The following is a 20,850-nucleotide window of genomic DNA, read 5'->3' as shown; positions in this document are numbered from 1 at the left end:
AGAATGCCCTGAAATGAGGAAGTCACCAACCTCAGTAAGTGAATGTCCCCAAGTAGAATGGGGATTAGAAAGATGCAAAACCAACACTGGGGATATGAACTCCAGTGTGTGTTGTCATCATCCTAAGACATTAGATGTGCACTTTAGGTTTATATTTATGGGGGAGAGATTCCTTGCCTATTTGTGGGGTAGCACTTGAAATGAGATTTCTAATTTGATTGCTGAGAAAGAATGTTTGGGTTTCTAGTGTTTGAGATTATACTCTGGGTATGTGGAGGTAGAGTCTGAAGCTAAAGCTACTGTTAGTTTGTCTGGAATTGAGATAATATTAAATGTATTCACTAGGAACTAATTACTTTTAGTCTTATTTTTAAAGGTCAACAGTAACTTCTTCCATGATTTACTTCATTAAAATATTTTCATATTAACTATTGGCTATTGCTATGTAATAAATTACTTTGAAATCTTAATGCCTTCAAACAACAAATATTGATACCTCACAGGTTCTTGGGTTGGGAGTTCAAGAGTGGCTTAGTTGGGTTGTTCTGGTTCAGTGTTTCTCAGAAAATTGTAATCAAGATGATGGCCAGGGCTGGTGGTTTACACCTGTAATTCCAGCACTTTGGGAGGCCAAGGCAGGCAGATCACTTCAGGTCAGGAGTTTAAGACCAGCCTGGCCAATATGATGAAACCCCATCTCTACTAAAAATACAGAAAACTAGCCGGGCATGGTGGTGGGCGCCTGTAATCCCAGCTACCCAGGAGGCTGAGGCCAGAGAATTGCTTTATCCTGGGAGGCAGAGGTTGCAGTAAGCCGAGATCACACCACTGTGCTCCAGCCTGGATGACAAAGCGAGACTCGATCTCAGAAAACAACAAAAAAAAGATGACTGCCACAGTCATGGCTTGACTGCTACTGGAGGATTTCCTTCTAAGATGGCTCACTCAGATGGCTTTTGGCTATTGGCAGGAGGCCTGTTCCTTGCCAGGTGGACCTCTCTCTAGGATTGCTTCATGTATTCTTTGTGGAAGCTTGTTCTCTCTCCACCTTTCCCTTTCCCTCAGCCAACAATCCAAGAGATAATAAGGAGGATCTGCAGGGCTTAGTATGACCCAGTCTCAAAAGTTATATCTCATCACTTCCTCCATATTCTCATCTTTAAAAGTGAGTCACGAAGTATAACCCACACTCTAGGGGAGGGAAGTTAAGCTCCAGCTATTGAAGGAAGGAGTATTAGAATTTGTGGACATACATTAAAACCACCTCAACTATATGCCTTTGTTTATTCTCTCATCTTGAGTTGTTTATCATTCATGTGTTAACACGGTGTTTACTAGATAATTGAACATGATACTTTGAAATGTGAAGCAGAATTACAATTTTACCATTATTTCTTCCTACAATGTATATTTTTAATTGACATAGGGGCTATATTATTGGACTGGATCTCTGATAGTCCTTGTCCTTGTTACTTCTGTAGGTGATTCACTAAAAAGTATTTCAGAGCCCGCTGTGTGGAAGACATTGTGTAAAGTCTTTGTTCGTCCACAAAGGGTGGGGTGGGGGACAAACAAAGACTTTACACAATGTCTTCCACACAGCGGGCTCTGAAATACCTACCCCCCAATTCCCTGCACACACTCCCTGTCTTTCTCCCTCGCTTTATTTTTCCCTGTAGCACTTGGCTGTTCCTTTCCCCTTCCCTCACTAGGCTCCAGCCATGCCGGTCTCCACACTTAGAACCAACCAGACGTTCTTTTGCCTTAGGATCTTTGTTAGAGCTGTAAGTTTTGCCTACAATGTGTTTTGCCCAGATTTTCACATGTTTGACTTCCTTTCCTCTGAAGTTTTTGGTGAAAGGTCACCTTTCAATGAGGACTTCCTGATCACCCTATTTAAAATTCCAACCTGTTCCTCCATAAATGTTCCCAGTATCCTTAACTCTACTCTTCTTTTTCTAGTATATTATATAATTTATTTTTTAGGTTTTTTATTGTCTGTTCTAGCTGGAATGTAGGATCCACAAAGGGAGAAATTTTTGTCTCTCTTGTTTACTTAACTCAAGTGCCTAGAACATGATTGCTCCTTGTATTATTTTTTGAGAGATGCAATCACTAACATATTTTGACTATTATCTTTTGTTTTTCTTTTTTTGGCCAGAATGTATGCTCTATGAGGGCAGAGATTTTTGCCTTTTTTACTCATTACTTTACCCAGCACATAACACAATGGCAGGCATGTAGTAAGCATTCATTAATTGTTAAGTAAGTGAAAACACTGGGTTAGCAGTTTTTCATTTGGGCCAGTTATTTTGTTTGTCAGAGTGGAATCAACATTTTTTTTAATCATTGTAAAATTAATGCAGGTTTATTATACCAAATTTTAGTCCATATAGAAAAGTAAATGAAGAAAATAACATCTACCATAATCATACCTTGTTATACCTAGACACAATCTTCAGCTTATGTATTATTGGTTATGTTTATTTGTAGGATGTCTGCATATAAATTTATTTTTTATGAGAATGTGTCATGCTAGATACTCTTGCAGAGTGAATTTTATACTTAATGTGGAAATCTTAACACATTCAAAGTAGACCTGTATCATTTTAGTGTCTACTTAGTAGTAGACACTAAAACATTGAAAATTGTCTATTCAAGACTATACATAAGGTTATCCAAACTGTATGTAATTATGTTCTATTTCTAAGTATTTTACTTGTGAGAAAAATGTTCCAAATAATAGCACCCCTTAATATTTCATAAACTTAAAATATGACTGCCAGAAAAATCGTAGAAGAGAACGTTGGTCTAAAGAACAAATGAAGTATGGTAATTCCAGAGAATTCGAATTTAAAATGTAGTAGGCAAGATCAGGATGCAGTTTAGAATAATGAGGGAAAGGTTGATGAATTGCAAAATACATTAAGCAAATATGCTATTAGCAAAGAGCTTTACTGCTTTGCATAAAAACTTAGTCACTGTCTTGTAGGAACATACAGTGTAGTCATATGCTAAATACATGACTATAGATTCCTATCTTATAAGACTGGGTATGTTCACTGTCATAAATTGATACAAAAAGTATTTTGTGTGTTGAATTGAACTAAGCAATTGAGTTCAGAAGAGAAAGCAATCTTTTCTGAATGGGATAATTTGGGTCAACTTATTTTATTCTAGTCATCCTTTTATTGCTTTCCTATTATCTTCAGAATTATAATTAGTACTAATATTTTGTTCCAGTTTATGGGGAATAATTTGGTAAAATATAATCAATTAACATTTTATACAGAACATTAGGTAATTGAAGGGAATTGTTATTTCATCCTGGGTAAATCATCTTTTATCATTGAAGGTCGCTAAACAGAGGTTATTTCTTCTTTAAAATATTCACTGTCTTCATGTTTTTTTTTTAAGTGACTTCCTTTTTTTGATGTTCTTTTCCAATTATGTTTAAACATCTTATAATAGAAATACATATATATACGTCTTTACTTTTTTCTATCAGATTCGACTCATTTGCCAAGCAAAATAATATTATCGTATTGGAAGATACAATAAAAAGGCTTAAATCTGTAGTACCATTTTTGCATAAATACTGTGTTAAGGATCCGTTTTTAATTGGTTAACTAAACTATATAAATCATATCATTTGGCTCTCATGCGTTTTGTGAGGAATAAAATAGGTTGTTTTCTAAAATACTGCACCGGCGGCGCTGCTAGGCGACACAGGGGAGCCCCTATCTGTAAGCAGCGACTTTTTTTTGGCTTCTTTTCATCACTACTCCTTTCTTTCCTAGAGGCAAAGAAACAACTTTTGGTTTGGTTTTGTTAATCGTCCTTATCTGTTAATTGATTTAAAAATGGTGACTGACTAATCTTCTCAAAATATAAAGTGTGTTTGTTTACACATTAACTGTTTATCCCCTTAATAATAAATATTTTAAGCCATAAATTTTGTTACATAATCCCAAGCAATGTTTTATTTGTCTAACAATGGGAAATGAAAACTGCTCTGTTTAAAACATTTTAATGTTATTTAAAATATTTAAAACCGTCTATCTGAAAGTATATTTATAATTTTCTTCCAATAAAGTATTGTTAAATAAATGTTGTCAAAGAAGTGTTTCTACATATATTGAAGTGAATGCAAATTCATGGGAATGCTTACAAGTATGGAATATCCAGCATTCAGTTACTGTATTCACTCATTGAACAATATTGGACAAAACTTTGATGCTATAACAGATGCTTTAATAGTAGCATATGTTTTTCTTTCTTTTTTTTTTTTTGAGATGGAGTCTTGCTTTGTTGCCCAGGCTGGAGTGCAATGGCACAATCTTGGCTCACCACAACTTCTGCCTCCTGGGTTCAAGCGATTCTTCTGCCTCAGCCTCCCAAGTAGCTGTGACCACAGGCGCGCGCCACCATGCCTGGCTAATTTTTTTGTGTTTTTAGTAGAGATGGGATTTCACCATCTCTACTAAGGATGGTCTCAAACTCCTGACCTCATGATCTGCCCGCCTCGGCCTCCCAAGGTGCTGGGATTACAGGTGTGAGCCACCATGCCCAGCCTAGTAGCGTATGTTTTTCTAAAGTAAATCCATGCCATTTCTAGGATGTGTGCTAGGTCTGTGGACATTTCTGGCCTCTCTAAAATTTCTTTACCATTTTTTCTCCAAAATTATTGAGCAAATTTAAGGATACTTTCATTTAAAACGTAGCATACCCAGAAATGCTGGAAAAGAAAGATATCTAACTGCTTTTTAAAAATTATTGATATATGATTTTTTAAACGTTCTATTTAAAAAAATACCAAATTAAATGTTTTTAAGGATCCTGTTTGTTTTCAATTTCACTTAGAAAATGATGCTATCGTTTAGCTTGAAATAATGGCCTAATTTTTTCCTCCTTGGCAAGATAATTTTAGATACTGAAAAAGCACAAAATAAATCTCCTTCTAGACTTGATTCCTTTGTCAAGACTTTGGAAGCAGACAGAGATTACTATAAGAGTGAAGCTCAACATTTGAGAAAGATGATGAGAAGTAGGTCTAAAAGTCCAAGACGCCCATCACCAACTGCCCGGGTAGGTTTTATAAACTTATAAATATTTTGAAGTTTGTTAACCCAGACACTGGCTTTTATTCTTTGTTTTACCTAATTTGGAAATGATTTGTTTTGATTTGGTGTGAATTGCTATATCAAAGGGGTTGAGAGACAGAGGTCTCTTTGATGGCATAGTAGACTGCTGATATTGGTTCTGTATCCTCAGCATAAGTAGCACTTGGGAGGTAATCAGACAAATGTGGAATAATTTGGAACGAAGCTGTTCTAAAAAGACGTGGTTTTTAAACTTATTTTTTATAATTTCCTTTCATTATGTAGTCTTGTTTTCCTAAATGGAAATTGGTCACTGCCATCAGTAGCACCTTTCTATCAGTACTATATATCAAAGAAGAATTTCAAATTCCTTACATAATTACAGGGTGCAAACTGTGATGTAGAACTTTTGAAGACAACAACAAGAGATCGTGAAGAACTTAAATGCATGCTGGAAAAATATGAGCGCCATTTGGCAGAAATTCAGGGTAATGTCAAGGTTCTTACATCTGAGAGAGACAAGACCTTCCTTCTTTATGAACAGGTAAACTTATAAAAAAACAAATTATGTAAGCGATAACATTGAATTCTAGAGGTATGTAATTCTTCTTTGAGATCTATGAGACTGCTTAAACCTGCAAATCAAATTAATCTAACATTTGGGGATTACATATGTTTTTAAGATATTCTTAATGAAATGTAATACATTTCCAATATAGTAGGTATGTGAGTACACACATATGTTATCCCCATAGCCAAAAAAAGATCATACGCATGCATAAAAATAGTCTTTTTTTGGAATAAGATATGGAGAAACCGTTAAAAGATAAGGTGTTGTGAGTTCAAGGTAAAAAGATCAAATCCTGACCTTTTCACCTTGAGCTTGCCATACCTTACCGCATCACTTTGGGAACTTTTATGTAATTTGCTTAATTTTAGAGAATAGAAGAAGTATGTAGTTTACCTCTGCTTTCTAGCTTAAAATTGCATAGCTTTTATTAATCAAATAACTACCCAGTAAGTATTAAATCCTATAAATTACCCATATAACTTCTTTTAAAAGTATCACAAATTTTTAACAAATTATAGCTATTATATGTAGGGTTCTAGGCTCACTACTCTAAGGGATGGAAAAATGATAAGATGCTGACCATGTTCTCCTATAAATTTACAGTCTAGTTAGGGAGACAAAGTATATTGTATTTATTGACTTTTATTACTATAAGTGGTCTAGAAGATATTATAAGAAACAAAAGAATTGGGCATTTTTAGGTATAGTGATCAAGGAAATCTTTGTTAAAAGTTATGAAGTGTGAGCCCTGAAAAATGAATGGAGTTTCTATTACGCTGAAAGGAACTAGAAGGAACATTCCAGACTAAAGGAATGGTATGAGGCAAAGGATAAAGGTAGGAAAATCAGCAGATAAATAAATTGGTTTAAGACTAGAATAGAGGATGTGTGTCAGTGGAGAAGGCAGAGAGCTAAGACTTGAAAGGTAGATTACACTAGAGCAGGACTCAATATACTTTTTCTGTAAGGCCCAGACAAAAAATATCTTCTGCTTTGCAAGCCATGTGGTCTCTGTTGTAACTAATCAGCCCTATAGTTGTAGGGTGAAAGCAGCTTTGGACAATACATAAATGAATAATTTTGACTGTATTACAATAAAACTTTATAGATACTGAAATTTGAATTTCACATTATTTTTACTTGTTTTAAAATATTCTTTTGATATTTTCCCTAGTCATTTAAAAATGCAAAAATATTTCTCCACTTACAGACCTACAGGAGGCAGGCTAGATGTGGCCTTTGAGTTATATATAGTTGGCTGACTTCTGGACCAAATGGTACAGGCTGTTCAATGGGCCTTATATGGGGTTTATATTTTGCTTTATAAGCAACAATCTTTTTTTTTTTTTTTGAGGCGGAGTCTTGCTCTGTCGCCTGGGCTGGAGTGCAGTGGCCGGATCTCAGCTCACTGCAAGCTCCGCCTCCCGGGTTCACGTCATTCTCCTGCCTCAGCCTCCGGAGTAGCTGGGACCACAGGCGCCCGCCACCTCGCCCGGCTAGTTTTTTTGTATTTTAGTAGAGACAGGGTTTCACCGTGTTAGCCAGGATGGTCTCGATCTCCTGACCTCGTGATCCGCCCATCTCGGCCTCCCAAAGTGCTGGGATTACAGGCTTGAGCCACCGCGCCCGGCCTAATCTTTTCTTTTTTTAAGGCAGGCAAAATATGACCAAAGTAGCATTTTACAATTTAAAAACTTTAACCTTATGGCAAATTTTTATTTTTCACATCATCTTTCTATATCGTCTTCTTATGTAACAATTTCTCCTTTGAGAGAATTGGAGGAGGGAGAGACCAGGGACTCCTCCTTAGAAGGCTGTTACAGTAGTGCACATATAAGGCATTAAGGGACTAACAAGGGTGTTTCAGTGGAAATAAATGTAGGGACAGATGCAAAAGACCTTGTGAAGGAAGATTTGACATTATTTGATCTTAGGAAGAAGGAGGGTTACATGACAGTGACTAAAATTCTGTCTTGAATGACTCAGCAATATGGTAATAAAATAAATAGGAGAGTCTTTGGTGGTTTGAGGAAAAAGATGTGAGTTTGTTTTTAGACAGAGTAAGATGATGGTAGCACATTCAGGTTGTAATTGCCATCAGGCTGTAAGAACTGTGGGACTGGATTAGAGAGAGGCAAGAGTTAAATAGTTAGCTTTGGAAATCATCTGCTTAGCAGTGAGCTTCGTGCCTTCAGAGTGGATGAAGTCTCTGAATGAGAAAACTGTACGTAGAGGAGCAGAAAATTTAAGATACAGTATTCAAGAGGCAGAAGAGAACCTTTGAAAGAGACAAAGATGCAGAGAGCTAGGGAGGAACAATGTTATAAGGGAGGAAGGAATCTCAAGAAGAAGCATGTTTTAAACAGCAACAGACATCACTGAAATATCAAGGAGAATAGGAACTGAGAAAAGACCATTATATTTGGTTAGGTCTTTAGTTGAAATTCCACAGAGGGTGGGAAGGTGGGAGCCAGGTTATTCTGGGGTGGTAAAGTGGATGGTAAGGAACCATTGGCAATAGTTATAGACCATAGGACATTTTTTTTTTAATGTGTCGAAGGAAGAAGAGACATAGGATGGTAAATTGGTCAGTAGGATCAAGTGACAGGTTTTCAAGATAAGGGAGCACCGTTCATGACTGAAGGCAGGGGAGAAAGTGCCAGTGGAGAGGGCACTATTTAAGAGGAGAAGAAATAATTATAATTGAGTCAGGGAGATCTTAGAAGACACTTTAGGAGATGAGGTTTGGGGTTCTGGTGAAGGCTTAGCTATGGAAATTGGGAAATTATATATTTTCCTTTGGGGCTTGGAGACTGTCTGAATAGACAGTGATCAAAATCAAGAGGAAGGAAGATAAAGAGACGTGTGCAGCAAACTATGATATTAAATAATCTGCAGGTTTGGAATAGATTTAGGACCCAAGGATGGTTGAACAGATGTGCAGAGACTATGTTGGGTTATCAGTAAGGATTGGTAGGCCTTTCTGTCAGTGCAAAAGTAGCAGGACATAGGAATGGCATGTGCATTTATATTTAGGAAGACTGAAACACTATGATAATATTCATTAAACCAGTAGTCTGCCTAAATTGTGCTGAATTTAAATTTATACAAAATGAATAAATGGAGTATACCAAATGTATTTCCTAGCAAAACATTTTCTGTTGCAATGACTTCCTCCAAATTAATTTTATTGTAGACTTTTGACAAAGATGTTGTAACATGAACTTTATTTAAATATATCCATTTTCATTTATTTGTGTAAACTCATTTTAAAATAAAAGTGATACCATTACCCTGCTGCATGCATGTTGATGTAGTTTTGCATTTTAACTGGCTAGATGTAAGATTTTTTATGTTTATGTGTTCTAAACATAGAACATAAAGCTTGTTAAACCAAATTCTATGATTTAAATAATAGGCACAGGAAGAAATTGCCCGACTTCGACGAGAAATGATGAAAAGCTGTAAGAGTCCTAAATCAACCACGGCACATGCTATTCTCCGGCGCGTGGAGACTGAAAGAGACGTAGCCTTCACTGATTTACGAAGAATGACCACAGAACGAGATAGTTTGAGAGAGAGGCTGAAGGTTGGAAAGGATTTTATTTACGTGAACATAGGTGAAACACAAATGCAGGGATATTGAAATCACTTTATTTTGTTTTGCTTTTAATCAGATTGCTCAAGAGACAGCATTTAATGAGAAGGCTCACCTGGAACAAAGGATAGAGGAGCTGGAGTGTACAGTTCATAACGTAAAAAAAAAAAAAATGTCTTTTGGCTATAAACCCTCAATAACTTTCCCCTTTTCCCTTTTTCTGTGTTCAGAGAAGTTCTTTTATTTTCCTAAGATAGTGTTTATAGTCCTGAAATGCTTAAGGTATTTTATAGTGTAAATTGTCACTTTTTCACTTGCGTATTTCCTTCTAAAAATGTAAGTGTTTTTTGGTGGTAGATTGCAAAGTGTGTACTTCAAAAATATCACTAGGAATTCATTTTCAGGGATCTTATCCACTTTCTCATCTCCATATTTTGTTAAAGATAATATTGCCAGATGTAAAGAAAATGGTTTATTCTACCTAAGGAGTGGATAGGGTAGAGAAAATTTTGATGAAATAAAAATGATAAGCAAAGTATATTTAAACTGAGTTTAAATGTGAAACATCACCTTTTTCCTAATCAGATTTGACATGCTATGAATATATATTGATGATATTGTCACTATATTAACATAATTAAGGGAATTTAACTTTCTTTTTTTTTTTTTTTTTTTTTTCTGAGACGGAGTCTTGCTCTGCCGCCCCGGCTGGAGTGCAGTGGCCTGTTCTCAGCTCACTGCAAGCTCCGCCTCCCGGGTTTACGCTGTTCTCCTGCCTCAGCCTCCTGAGTAGCTGGGACTACGGGCGCCCGCCACCTCACCCGGCTATTCGGGGTTTCACCGTATTAGCCAGGATGGTCTGGATCTCCTGACCTCGTGATCTGCCTGTCTCGGCCTCCCAAAGTGCTGGGATTACAGGCTTGAGCCACCGTGCCCGGCCTAGGGAATTTAACTTTCTATTACCAAATATAATTGAAGATGTTTATAAATTCATCTGTATTGTTTTATTGTAATGAGTTAAAAATATTAGACAGGGGCTGGGCGTGGTGGCTCACGCCTGTAATCCCAGCACTTTGGGAGGCCAAGGCAGGTGGATCACCTAATGTCAGGAGTTTGAGACCAGCCTGACCAATATGGTGAAACCGTGTCTCTACTAAAAATATGAAAAGAAAATTAGCCAGGTGTGGTGGCATGCGCCTGTAGTCCCAGCTACTTGGGAGGCTGAGAGAGGAGAATTGCTTGCACCTGGGAGGTGGAGGTTGCAGTGAACCGAGATTGCACCACTGCACTCTAACCTGGGCGACAGAGCGAGACTCCATCTCAAAAAAAAAAAAATTACTAGACAGGAGAAAATAATTTTTATTTTCATAATTCTACATTATATTTGTAATTTGTTAATGTTGGGCAACAAATAAATTCTTTTGCAAATAGCATATTTATACTATAGTCAGATTGAACCAGATTGAAATATGTAGACTGATATATTGTGATAAGCTTTATAGAAAAGCTTTGCAGTGACTGCTTCTTGGTCCTACTTCAGAATACCTTATCTGTAAAACCTTTTACAGCAGTCAGGTCTAACGTGATAATCTCATCATGTCAGTCTTGCCACAAACCAGTTTGTGCAGAGGGAATATGTCCCTTCAGGAAGATTACTAAGGTGTTTTTAGTGATGGCAGTAACCTTGTCATTCTGCTTGTATAGCTTGATGATGAACGTATGGAGCAAATGTCAAATATGACTTTGATGAAGGAAACCATAAGCACTGTGGAAAAAGAAATGAAATCACTAGCAAGAAAGGCAATGGATACTGAAAGTGAACTTGGCAGACAAAAAGCAGAGAATAATTCTTTGAGGTAAACTAAATTACCTTTAAACAACCAACAGTTTACTATAACTATAGCTCTGCTTTTGATAGTGTATTTTATAATGAAAATTATTTGTTCATTTCTGAAAGGATGATTGAAAAGCAGTTGTAGGAACCTCGGCACACAGTGAACAATTTTCCTGAGCTCAATCACAGACTGGTAATGCCACACTTAACCAGGAATCACACTTCTAGTAATCTTACTTTACATTTGTTAAAAACTTCAACTTTTCATTGAAATAGCATTTACAAAGCTCTGCTGGGTACAAAATATATATGACTTTGATTGTTTAATTTACCTTTATAACTTTAAATTCTGTTCTGGGATATGAACAGTATAAGAAAACACAAAGCACAGGTTTGGCAGTTGCTTAGAAAAAGAGTGATTTAGAATATAATGAAAAGCAATAACAGAGACATAGGAGCATGTGGTGGAACATCTATTAAATGAATGCAAGTACTATACTGAGCCTTTCCTATATATTGGTGTGGTTGCTGAAGACATATCAATTGAAGCAGCCTACGGCAATAAGCTTGGGCGACGGGACGAATGAGTTTTTGAAGACCTCTGCATGAGTGGTTTTACTTTTAGTATCTGTTGATGTGAGAAACAGAGGTTCTACAGATTCAGTAAGGTTGAATTTCATTGCATCTATGAACACTGAAGCATAGTAATAGCTTAATATCTAGGTAATGGGTTGATCTATGCAGCAAACCACCATGGCACACGTTTACCTGTGTAACAAACCTGCACATCCTTTACATGTACCCCGGAACTTAAAATAAGAAAGAAAAATAGTAGTTCACACTCCTATTAATGCTGAGATTACAGGCATGAGCCGCTGGGCCTGGCCTTTCTTAACAAATTTTTAAGTGTATAATCTGATATTGTTAAATGTAAGAACAGTGTTGTAAAGCAGATCTCTATAGAGTTTTTCATATTGCGTAACTGAACCTCTGTATCCTCTGAACAGCACTCCCTATTTCCTCCTGCAGTCAGTCCCTGGCAACTACCATTTTACTTTCTGTTTCTGAGTTTAACCATTTCGAGACATCTTGTAAGTAGAGTATTGAGTAGTATTTGTCCTTCTCTGGTTGTCTTATTTCACTTAGCAGTATGTCAGTGTTTGTCCACGTTGTAGCATATGACAGAATTTCCTCCTTTCCTGAGGCTGAATCTTTAGTTCTTTAGCTTTTTGTTCCTTTCTCTCTCTCCCTCCTTTCATTTTTATAATTCTTTGTTAATGTTTGCTCTCTTGATGGTGTCCCACATATCCCATAGGCTTTCTTCATTTCTTTTTAATCTTTTTTCTTTTTTATCCTCTGGGTATTTTCAAATGACCTGCCTTCAAGTTTACAAATTATTTTTTTCTACTTCATCTAGTCTACTGTTGATGTTCTCCGAGAAAGCTTGTCTTGGGCTGGGTATGGGGGCTCACACCTGTAATCCCAGCACTTTGAAGGGCCAAAGCAGGAGGATTACTTGAGGCCAGGACTTTGAAATAAGCCTAGGCAACATAGCAAGGCCTTGTCTCTACAAAAATAAAAGTATCTTTTTATTAACAGATGTTATTTATGTAGTCAGATTTATTTATCTTTCCCATTTGATTTATGCTTTTATCCTTTTTTTTTGAGACAGAGTCTCACTCTCTCACCCAGGCTGGAGTGCAGTGACGTGATCTCGGCTCACTGCAAACTCTGCCTCCCGGGTTCACGCCATTCTCCTGCCTCAGCCTCCTGAGTAGCTGGGACTACAGGTGCCCACCACCGTGCCCAGCTAATTTTTTCTATTTTTAGTAGAGACGGGGTTTCATGGTGTTAGCCAGGATGGTCTCGATCTCCTGACCTTGTGATTCGCTCGCCTCGACCTCCCAAAGTGCGGGGATTATGGCGTGAGCCACCGCGCCCAGCCTAATTTATGCTTTTTTTTTTTTTTCTCAGTTATAGGAACATGAAGGTATGTTCCTATATTATCTTCATATTTATATCTGTAATTTACCAGGAGTGTATTTTTGTATATGTTGTGAGGCAGTGGGCAAGTTTTGTTTTATTTTGTTTTTTAACATATGATAACTCAATTTTCCCAGCAATATTTGTTGAAAAGATTGTCCTTTACCGCTCTGCAGAGATGTTTTTCTTATAAATAAATATCTATGTATGTGTGTATTTCTAGGGTCAGTAATCTGTTCCATTTGTCTTTTACATGGTTCTTGTACCATTACAAAACTTCCCTAATTACTGTAAAAGTGTTAAATCTATAAGAACAAATCTACCTTTTTATTCATCAAGAAAGTCTTGACTATTGCCGGCCCTTTGCATTTTCAATTTTATATAAATTTTAGAGTGAGCTGGTCAAAGTCCACCCCGAAAAGAAAACCCTATTAAGATTTTAATTGGCATTGAATTGAATAATAGATTAATTTTGAAATAATTTATTTTTATGTTATTTGAGTCTTCTGGGCTGCCATAAACATTGTATATCTCTCCATATATTTATATATTTTTCAGTTTTACTCTATAATGTTTCCTATTTTTTGTGTGTAGAGAGGTCTTACATTTATTTTGTTAAATTCATAGGTACTCAGTATTTTGAGATTATATTAATTGTTTTTAAAAATTGTGGCTGGTGTATAAAATAAATTGATTTTGTATTTTGGTGTGATATCCAACAGTCCTGCTAACTTTTCATTATTTTTAATAACCCATCTACGGAAGTTTTTTTTTCATTTGTGTATACAAAATCATGTTATCTGCAAGTACTCTTTTCCGGCCTCTCTAACTCTTACACATTTTATTTTTCTTGCCTTGTTATATGTGAATTACTTCTAATTAACTATTAAATATATTTCTTGTAGGTTTCTTGATAACTATGTAATATTAGATTTAAGAACATTTTCTTCTATTTTTATTTTGCCCAGATATTAAAAAATCATGCATCAATGTTGAAATTGATCTGATAATTTTTATTCATGTATTTAGATGGTCACATTATTTTTCTCCCTTATTCTGTTAAAATGTGAACTTACACTGATTAATTCTGTAATACTAAACCAACCTTACAGGGTAGAATAAATACGGATTGGTCACGCTGTATTATGCTTGTTACTTATTATTGGTCTAAGTTAATTAATATTGTGTTTTGTATATTTACATCTATTTTTGTAATTTAGATTGACTGATACTTTACCTTTCTTATGGCTTTTATTTTATTTTTTATTATTTTTGAGACAGAGTTTCGCTCTTGTTGCCCAGGCTAGAGTGCAATGGCGCGATCTTTGCTCACCACAAACTCCGCCTCCCGGGTTCAAGTGATTCTCCTGCCTCAGCCTCCCGACTAGCTGGGATTACAGGCATGTGCCACTGCACCAGCTAATTTTGTATTTTTAGTAGGGATGGGGGTTTCTCCATGTTGGTCAGGCTGGTCACGAACTCCCGACCTCAGGTGATCCGCCTGCCTCAGCCTCCCAAAGTGCTGGGATTATAGGCGTGAGCCATTGCGCCCTGCTGTCTCTTATGGCTTTTTTAAATCAGATTTTGATATCAAGGTAATATAAACTCATACTATAATACTTTTTTTTTTTTTTGAGACAGAGTCTTGCTCTGTTGCCCAGGCTGGAGTGCAATGGCCGGATCTCAGCTCACTGCAAGCTCCGCCTCCCGGGTTTACGCCATTCTCCTGCCTCAGCCTCCCGAGTAGCTGGGACTACAGGCGCCTGCCACCTCGCCCGGCTAGTTTTTCGTATTTTTTAAGTAGAGACAGGGTTTCACCGTGTTCGCCAGGATGGTCTCGATCTCCTGACCTCGTGATCCGCCTGTCTCGGCCTCCCAAAGTGCTGGGATTACAGGCTTGAGCCACCGCGCCCGGCCTATAATACTCTTTTTAATTCATTTTGTCTTCTGTCATTTTGTGGAACAGTTTGTATAAGATTGGAGTTGTAGAACTTTAACCAATAAAGTCATTTGGATCTCATCTTTTCTTTAAGGGAAGGTTTTATTTCATTTATTTATTAAAGAAATAATTTCTTCTTATATATAAGAAGTCAGTATATATATGTAAGCATTTTCATTTTGTCTAAATTTTAAAAGATATTTAGTATAATGTTATTTATAATATCCTGTGAACATTTTATGTATGTAGAGTCTGTAGTTATTTCCTGTTTTCTATTCTGGAATTGGTGATTTATTAGTTTTCTCCAAAGACCAACATTTTGCTTTGGTTTTGATCCTCTCTATTGTTTGTTTTTATTATTTCATAAACTTTTGTTCTTATTTTATTATTTCCTTTCTTCTATGTTCTTTAGATTTCTTTTTTTCTTGAATTTTCTTCAGATGAATGCTTACATTTTTACTTTTTAGGCCTTTTTTTCTAATAGAAACATGTAAAGCTTTAAATTATCCTCAAAATACTTCTTTAGGTATATTCTAAAAGTTTTGATATTTACTGTTTTCCGTATAAAAATTTTTTCTCCTTGGAGAGCTGTCAGTTTTTTCATTATATATTTTGATGGTATGTTATTGGGTGCATATGCATTTACAATTTTTCTTAGTAAGTGACTTTCTTTATCTCTACTCATGTTTCTTACCTCTTTGTGTGATATTAACATAGCAATACCAATATTCTTCCGGTATTCATTTTCATGAAAAATATTTTCTTTTGCTGTCAACCTTTCTTTCTTTTTTTTTTTTTTTTTGAGACAGAGTCTCGCTTTATCACCCAGGCTGGTGTGCAGGGGCCGGATCTCAGCTCACTGCAAGCTCCGCCTTCCGCGTTTACGCCATTCTCCTGCCTCAGCCTCCGAGTAGCTGGGACTACAGGCGCCCGCCACCACGCCTGGCTAGTTTTTTTTTTTTTTTTTTAGTAGAGACGGGATTTCACCGTGTTAGCCAGGATGGTCTCGATCTCCTGACCTCGTGATCCGCCCATCTCGGCCTCCCAAAGTGCTGGGATTACAGGCTTGAGCCACCGCGCCCAGCCTGCTGTCAACCTTTCAATGTCCTTGTGTTTTAGACATCTTTCATAAATAGCATGTGTTAAGTTTTTAGAATTTAATCTGACATCTTTTATATTTTAACTGGATCATTTGGTCCATTTGTATTTTATTATATCTTTGGGTTTAAATCTAATGTTTTATATACTTTCTGTTATTATCAATTATATGATTCTTGCCTTCTTTTGGATTGATGGGGTATTTAAAAATCATTTTATTGTTTTCTGTCAGCTTAAAAATCATTCTAGAAGTCATAAACTCATTTATTTTTCTTTTAGTGATTACCTGAGAATTGCAAGAACCTTAGAACAGTAACTCCATTTACCCATCTTAACTTCTGTACCATTTCAAGCCAAATGTTTTAATAACACATATACATATATGTGTGTATAAATATATATATATAAATTGAATAAAACACTTATTGTTGTTTGCTCAGTCAATATTTGTTTAGATTTACCTGTACATTTATTCCTTTTGTTGCCCTTGAGTGATCTGGAATCCTTTATTTTCTGTTAGAAAAATATCCTTTAGAATTTATTTTAGAATTTTGTCTGAATTTGAGTTTTTGGGGTCCTATATATATATTTTCAGATTCAGGTCATTAATGTGCAATAACATATGGTCAGTTTGATGAATGTAGACAATTGTATATAGCTGTGTAACCATACTTTAAAGAAGATTCAGAGCATTTCCTTCCCTCCAGATAGTTTCCTTTCTGCTTTCCAGTCAGTTCTCCTCGTCCCCATTGCCTGACACTTATTACCACAGGTAAATTTTGCTTGTATCTGAGTTTCTTAGAGGAAGTCCCCACTTTGCATGGTTTCTATATGCATTAATTTGGTTAGTAGGGTTAAGTAATATCAGTTCTCTACCAACATAGTTTCAGTTACCAGAGTAATTACTGTGAGTAATTGCATTAAGTACAAACTTACTGCTAGCTCTTTAATCTATAGATCCCTAAGAAAATAACAGATATAAATCATGACCAGTGACCAATCACATCACATCTTTTAAAGTCTGTGGGTGATTGATCAGTGACATGTTAATCAGTTTATGCTTAGATAGCAAAGTCTGTTGTTCTATTGCCTCCTTCCCAGTGACAAACATGTGACATTTTATAACACAGATAGCTGAAAGGGGGAATTGGCCATCAAAGATGAAAACGCAACAAAGAAACAAAAAGTTATAACACTGGAAGCAAAATTTGAGTCAAATGTAAAGGGAATTAAGGAAGAAGTAGCTGTCATCGAAGTGTTGACACTGCTGCCGTTAAAGAGATTCTAGATATACCTCCAGGGAAACTAATAAAGGCAACCTTATCAACATGAGTGAAGAAAGTGATTGTGACAAAAAGGATGAAGGCAGTCCAGTAGACGTGACATTGGCAAAAGCCATTATATTAAAAGAACTCTCCGAGATGTTTCATGCCGTTGAAAGCATAAAGGGTAAAACATGGAAGCGGATCCAAACGTGGAAAGGTGTATAACAATTTGCCAAGACATAAAAAACATGCTTGCTCTGTATTTTGTTTTGATGAGAGGTGGCAAGCACTGTTCAAACTACTCTTGATAAACTTTTTATAAAGAATAAATCATGTTAATTCTCAATGTATCTAATGTTTTAATTTACAACGTACTCAATACATACTAGTTTTTTAAATTTTGCTATACACTTATAAATGACAGTAACAAAGTTGTATTTTGACAAAAAATTTAAAAGTTATGGAAAAATAGTTTTTCTCATTGATTATTAAAGATTACTTTGCCTGGACGACTTGTACAGTCATTTTTGTGGTCCTGCATGGCTGTCAAAGTTGGGGCTGCCTACATACTTACTGATACAATATACTTTTTTTTTTGGCCAGGCACGGTGGCTCATTCCTGTAATCCCAGCACTTTGGGAGGCCCAGGCAGGTGGATCACCAGGTCAGGAGATTGAAACCAGCCTGGCCAACATGGTGAAACTCCGTCTCTACTAAAAATACAAAATTAGCTGGGCGTGGTGGCACATGCCTGTAATCCCAGCTACTCAGGAGGCTGAGGCAGGAGAATCGCTTGAACCAGGGAGTTGGAAGTTGCAGTGAGCCGAGATCACACCACTGTAGTATATATAGCCTGGTGACAGAGCCAGACTCTGTCTGAAAAAAAATATCTATCTATCTATCTATCTATAGATAGATATACTTTTTTATAAAGTATGTACTTTTTTGTATCTGGCTTGTTTCTTTCAATAGAATTTTTTAAGGAATTATCACTTATAAAAGTATTAATAGTACAATTTTAAAATATTTCTAATATGAACCTTTTCTTTTTTATTTTATTAAATTTCCATAGATTTTTGGGGAACAGATGGTGTTTGGTTCCATGAGTACATTCTTAAGTGATTTGTGAGATTTTGGTGCACCTAGAACCCGAGCAGTATACACTGTACCCAATTTGTAGTCTTTTATCCCTCACCCTCCTCCCACCCTTTCCCCTAAATCTCCAAAGTTCATTGTATCATTCTTATGCCTTTGCATCCTCATAGCTTAGCTCCCACTTATGAGTGAGAACGTAAGATGTTTGGTTTTCCATTCCTGAGTTACTTCCCTTAGAAGAATGATCTCCAGTTCCATCCAGGTTGCTGCAAATGCCATTATTTCATTCCTTTTTATGGCTGGATTGTATTCCATGGTATATATACCACAATTTCTTTATCCATTTATTGATTGATGGGCATTTGGGTTGGTTCCATATTTTTGAAATTGCTAATTGTGCTGCTATAAATATGTGTACAAGTATCTTTTTTGTATAATGACTTATTTTCTTCTGGGTACTCGGTAGTTGGATTGCTGGCTCAAATGGTGGTTTCACATTTAGTTCTTTAAGGAATCTCCACACTGTTTTCCATAGTGGTTGTACTAGTTTACATTCCCACCAGCAGTGTAAAAGTGGTGCCTTTCACCACATCCCCACCAACATCTGTTGTTTTTTTATTTTTTTGATTATGACCATTTCTTGCAGGAGTAAGGTGGTATCACGTTGTGTCTTTGATTTGCATTTCCGCAATCATTAGTGATGTTGAGCATTTTTAAATTTGTTTGTTGGCCATTTATATGTCTTCTTTTGAGAATTATCTGTTCATGTCCTTAGCCCACTTTTTGATGGTATTGTTTGTTTTTTATTGCTAATTTGTTTGAGTTCCATGTAGATTCTGGATATTAGTCCTTCGTCGGATGTATGGATTGTGAAGATTTTCTCCCACTCTGTGTGTTTTCTGTTTACTCTGCTGAGTGTTTCTTTTGCTGTGCAGAAAGTTTTTAGTTAAGTCCCACCTACTTACTATTTTTGTTCCATTTGCTTTTGGGTTCTGCCTAAGCCAGTGTCTAGAAGGGTTTTTTTTTAATGCTATCTTCTATACTTTTTATGGTTTCAGGTCTTAGATTTAAGTGCTTGATCCATCTTGAGTTGATTGTTGTATAAGGTGAGAGACGAGGATCCAGTTTCATTCTTCTACATGTGGCTTGCCAATTATCCCAGCACCATTTGTTGAATAAGGTGTCCTTTCCCCTACTTCATATTTTTGTTTGCTTTGTCAAAGATCAGTTGACTTTAAGAATTTGGCCCTATTTCTGGGTTCTTATTCTGTTCCATTCGTCTAAGTGCCTATTTTTATATCAGTACCATGCTTTTTTGATAACTGTAGCCTTGTAGTATAGTTCAAAGTTGGATAATGCAGTGCCTCCAGGTTTGTTCTTTTTGCTTAGTCTTGCTTTGGCTATGTGGGCTCTTTTTTGGTTCCATGTGAATTTTGGAATTGTCTTTTCTAGTTCTGTGAAGAAGGATGGTGTTATTTTGATGGGAATTGCATTGAATTTGTATATTGCTTTTGACAGTAGGTTCATTTTCACAGTATTGATTGTACCCATCCATGAGCATGGAACGTGTTTCCATTTGTTTGTGTCATCTATGATGTCTTTCAGCAGTGTTTTATAGTTTTCATTGTAGAGATCTTTCACCTCCTTGGTTAGGTATATTTCCCAAGTTTGTGTGTGTGTGTGTGTGTATGTGTGTGTGTGTGTGTGTTTGCAGCTATTATAATGGGTTGAGTTCTTGAATTGATTTTGCCCATGATTGCTGTTGGTGTATAGCAGTGCTACTGATTTGTGCACATTGCTTTTGTATCCTGAAACTTTTCTGAATTCATTTATCAGTTCTGGGAGCTTTTTGGAGGAGTCTTTAGGATTTTCTAGGTCTACAATCATATCATCAGCAAACAGCGACAGTTTGAATTCCTCTTTACTGATTTGGATGCCCTTTACTTCTCTTGTGTGATTGCTCTGGCTAGGACTTCCAGTACTATGTTGAATGGAAGTGGTGAGAGTGGGCATCCTTTTCTTCTTCCAGTTCTTAACAGGAATGCTTTCCATGTTTCCCGTTCAGTATTATGTTGGCTGTAGGTATGTCCATAGGTGGCTTTTATTACATTAAGGTATGTCCATTTTAGACTGATTTTGCTGAGGGATTTAATCATAAAGGGATGCTGGATTTTGTCAGATGCCTTTTCTGCAGCTATTGATATGATCATGTGATTTTTGTTTTTTATTCTGTTTATGTGATTTTTGTTTTTTATTCTGTTTAAGTGGTCTGTCACATTTATGGACTTGAGTATGTTAAACCTTCCTTGCCTCCCTGGTATGAAACCCACTTGATCATGGTGGATTATCTTTTTGATATGCTGTT

The 20,850-nt window shown here is 36.3% G+C and overlaps 1 protein-coding gene across 1 annotated transcript in view; it reads left to right on the top strand.

Moving 5' to 3' along the window:
- Positions 1-3,514: 3,514 nt before the first annotated feature.
- LOC108521507 (testis-specific gene 10 protein) overlaps positions 3,515-20,850 on the top strand; it is a gene marked incomplete at its 3' end in the record, with an annotated part of 101,402 nt that continues 84,066 nt past the window's right edge. The window contains exons 1-6 of the mRNA XM_017861365.1: positions 3,515-3,575; positions 4,921-5,088; positions 5,488-5,646; positions 9,092-9,262; positions 9,351-9,428; positions 10,976-11,127. Coding sequence (XP_017716854.1) covers positions 5,038-5,088; positions 5,488-5,646; positions 9,092-9,262; positions 9,351-9,428; positions 10,976-11,127 — 611 coding nt within the window. The remainder of the gene's footprint in view (positions 3,576-4,920; positions 5,089-5,487; positions 5,647-9,091; positions 9,263-9,350; positions 9,429-10,975; positions 11,128-20,850) is intronic.

The sequence above is a fragment of the Rhinopithecus bieti genome, unplaced genomic scaffold (assembly GCF_001698545.2).
Source record: "Rhinopithecus bieti isolate Rb0 unplaced genomic scaffold, ASM169854v2 scaffold_61590, whole genome shotgun sequence".
Lineage (NCBI taxonomy): Eukaryota > Metazoa > Chordata > Mammalia > Primates > Cercopithecidae > Rhinopithecus > Rhinopithecus bieti.
This window is presented reverse-complemented; position numbering and strand designations above follow the sequence as displayed.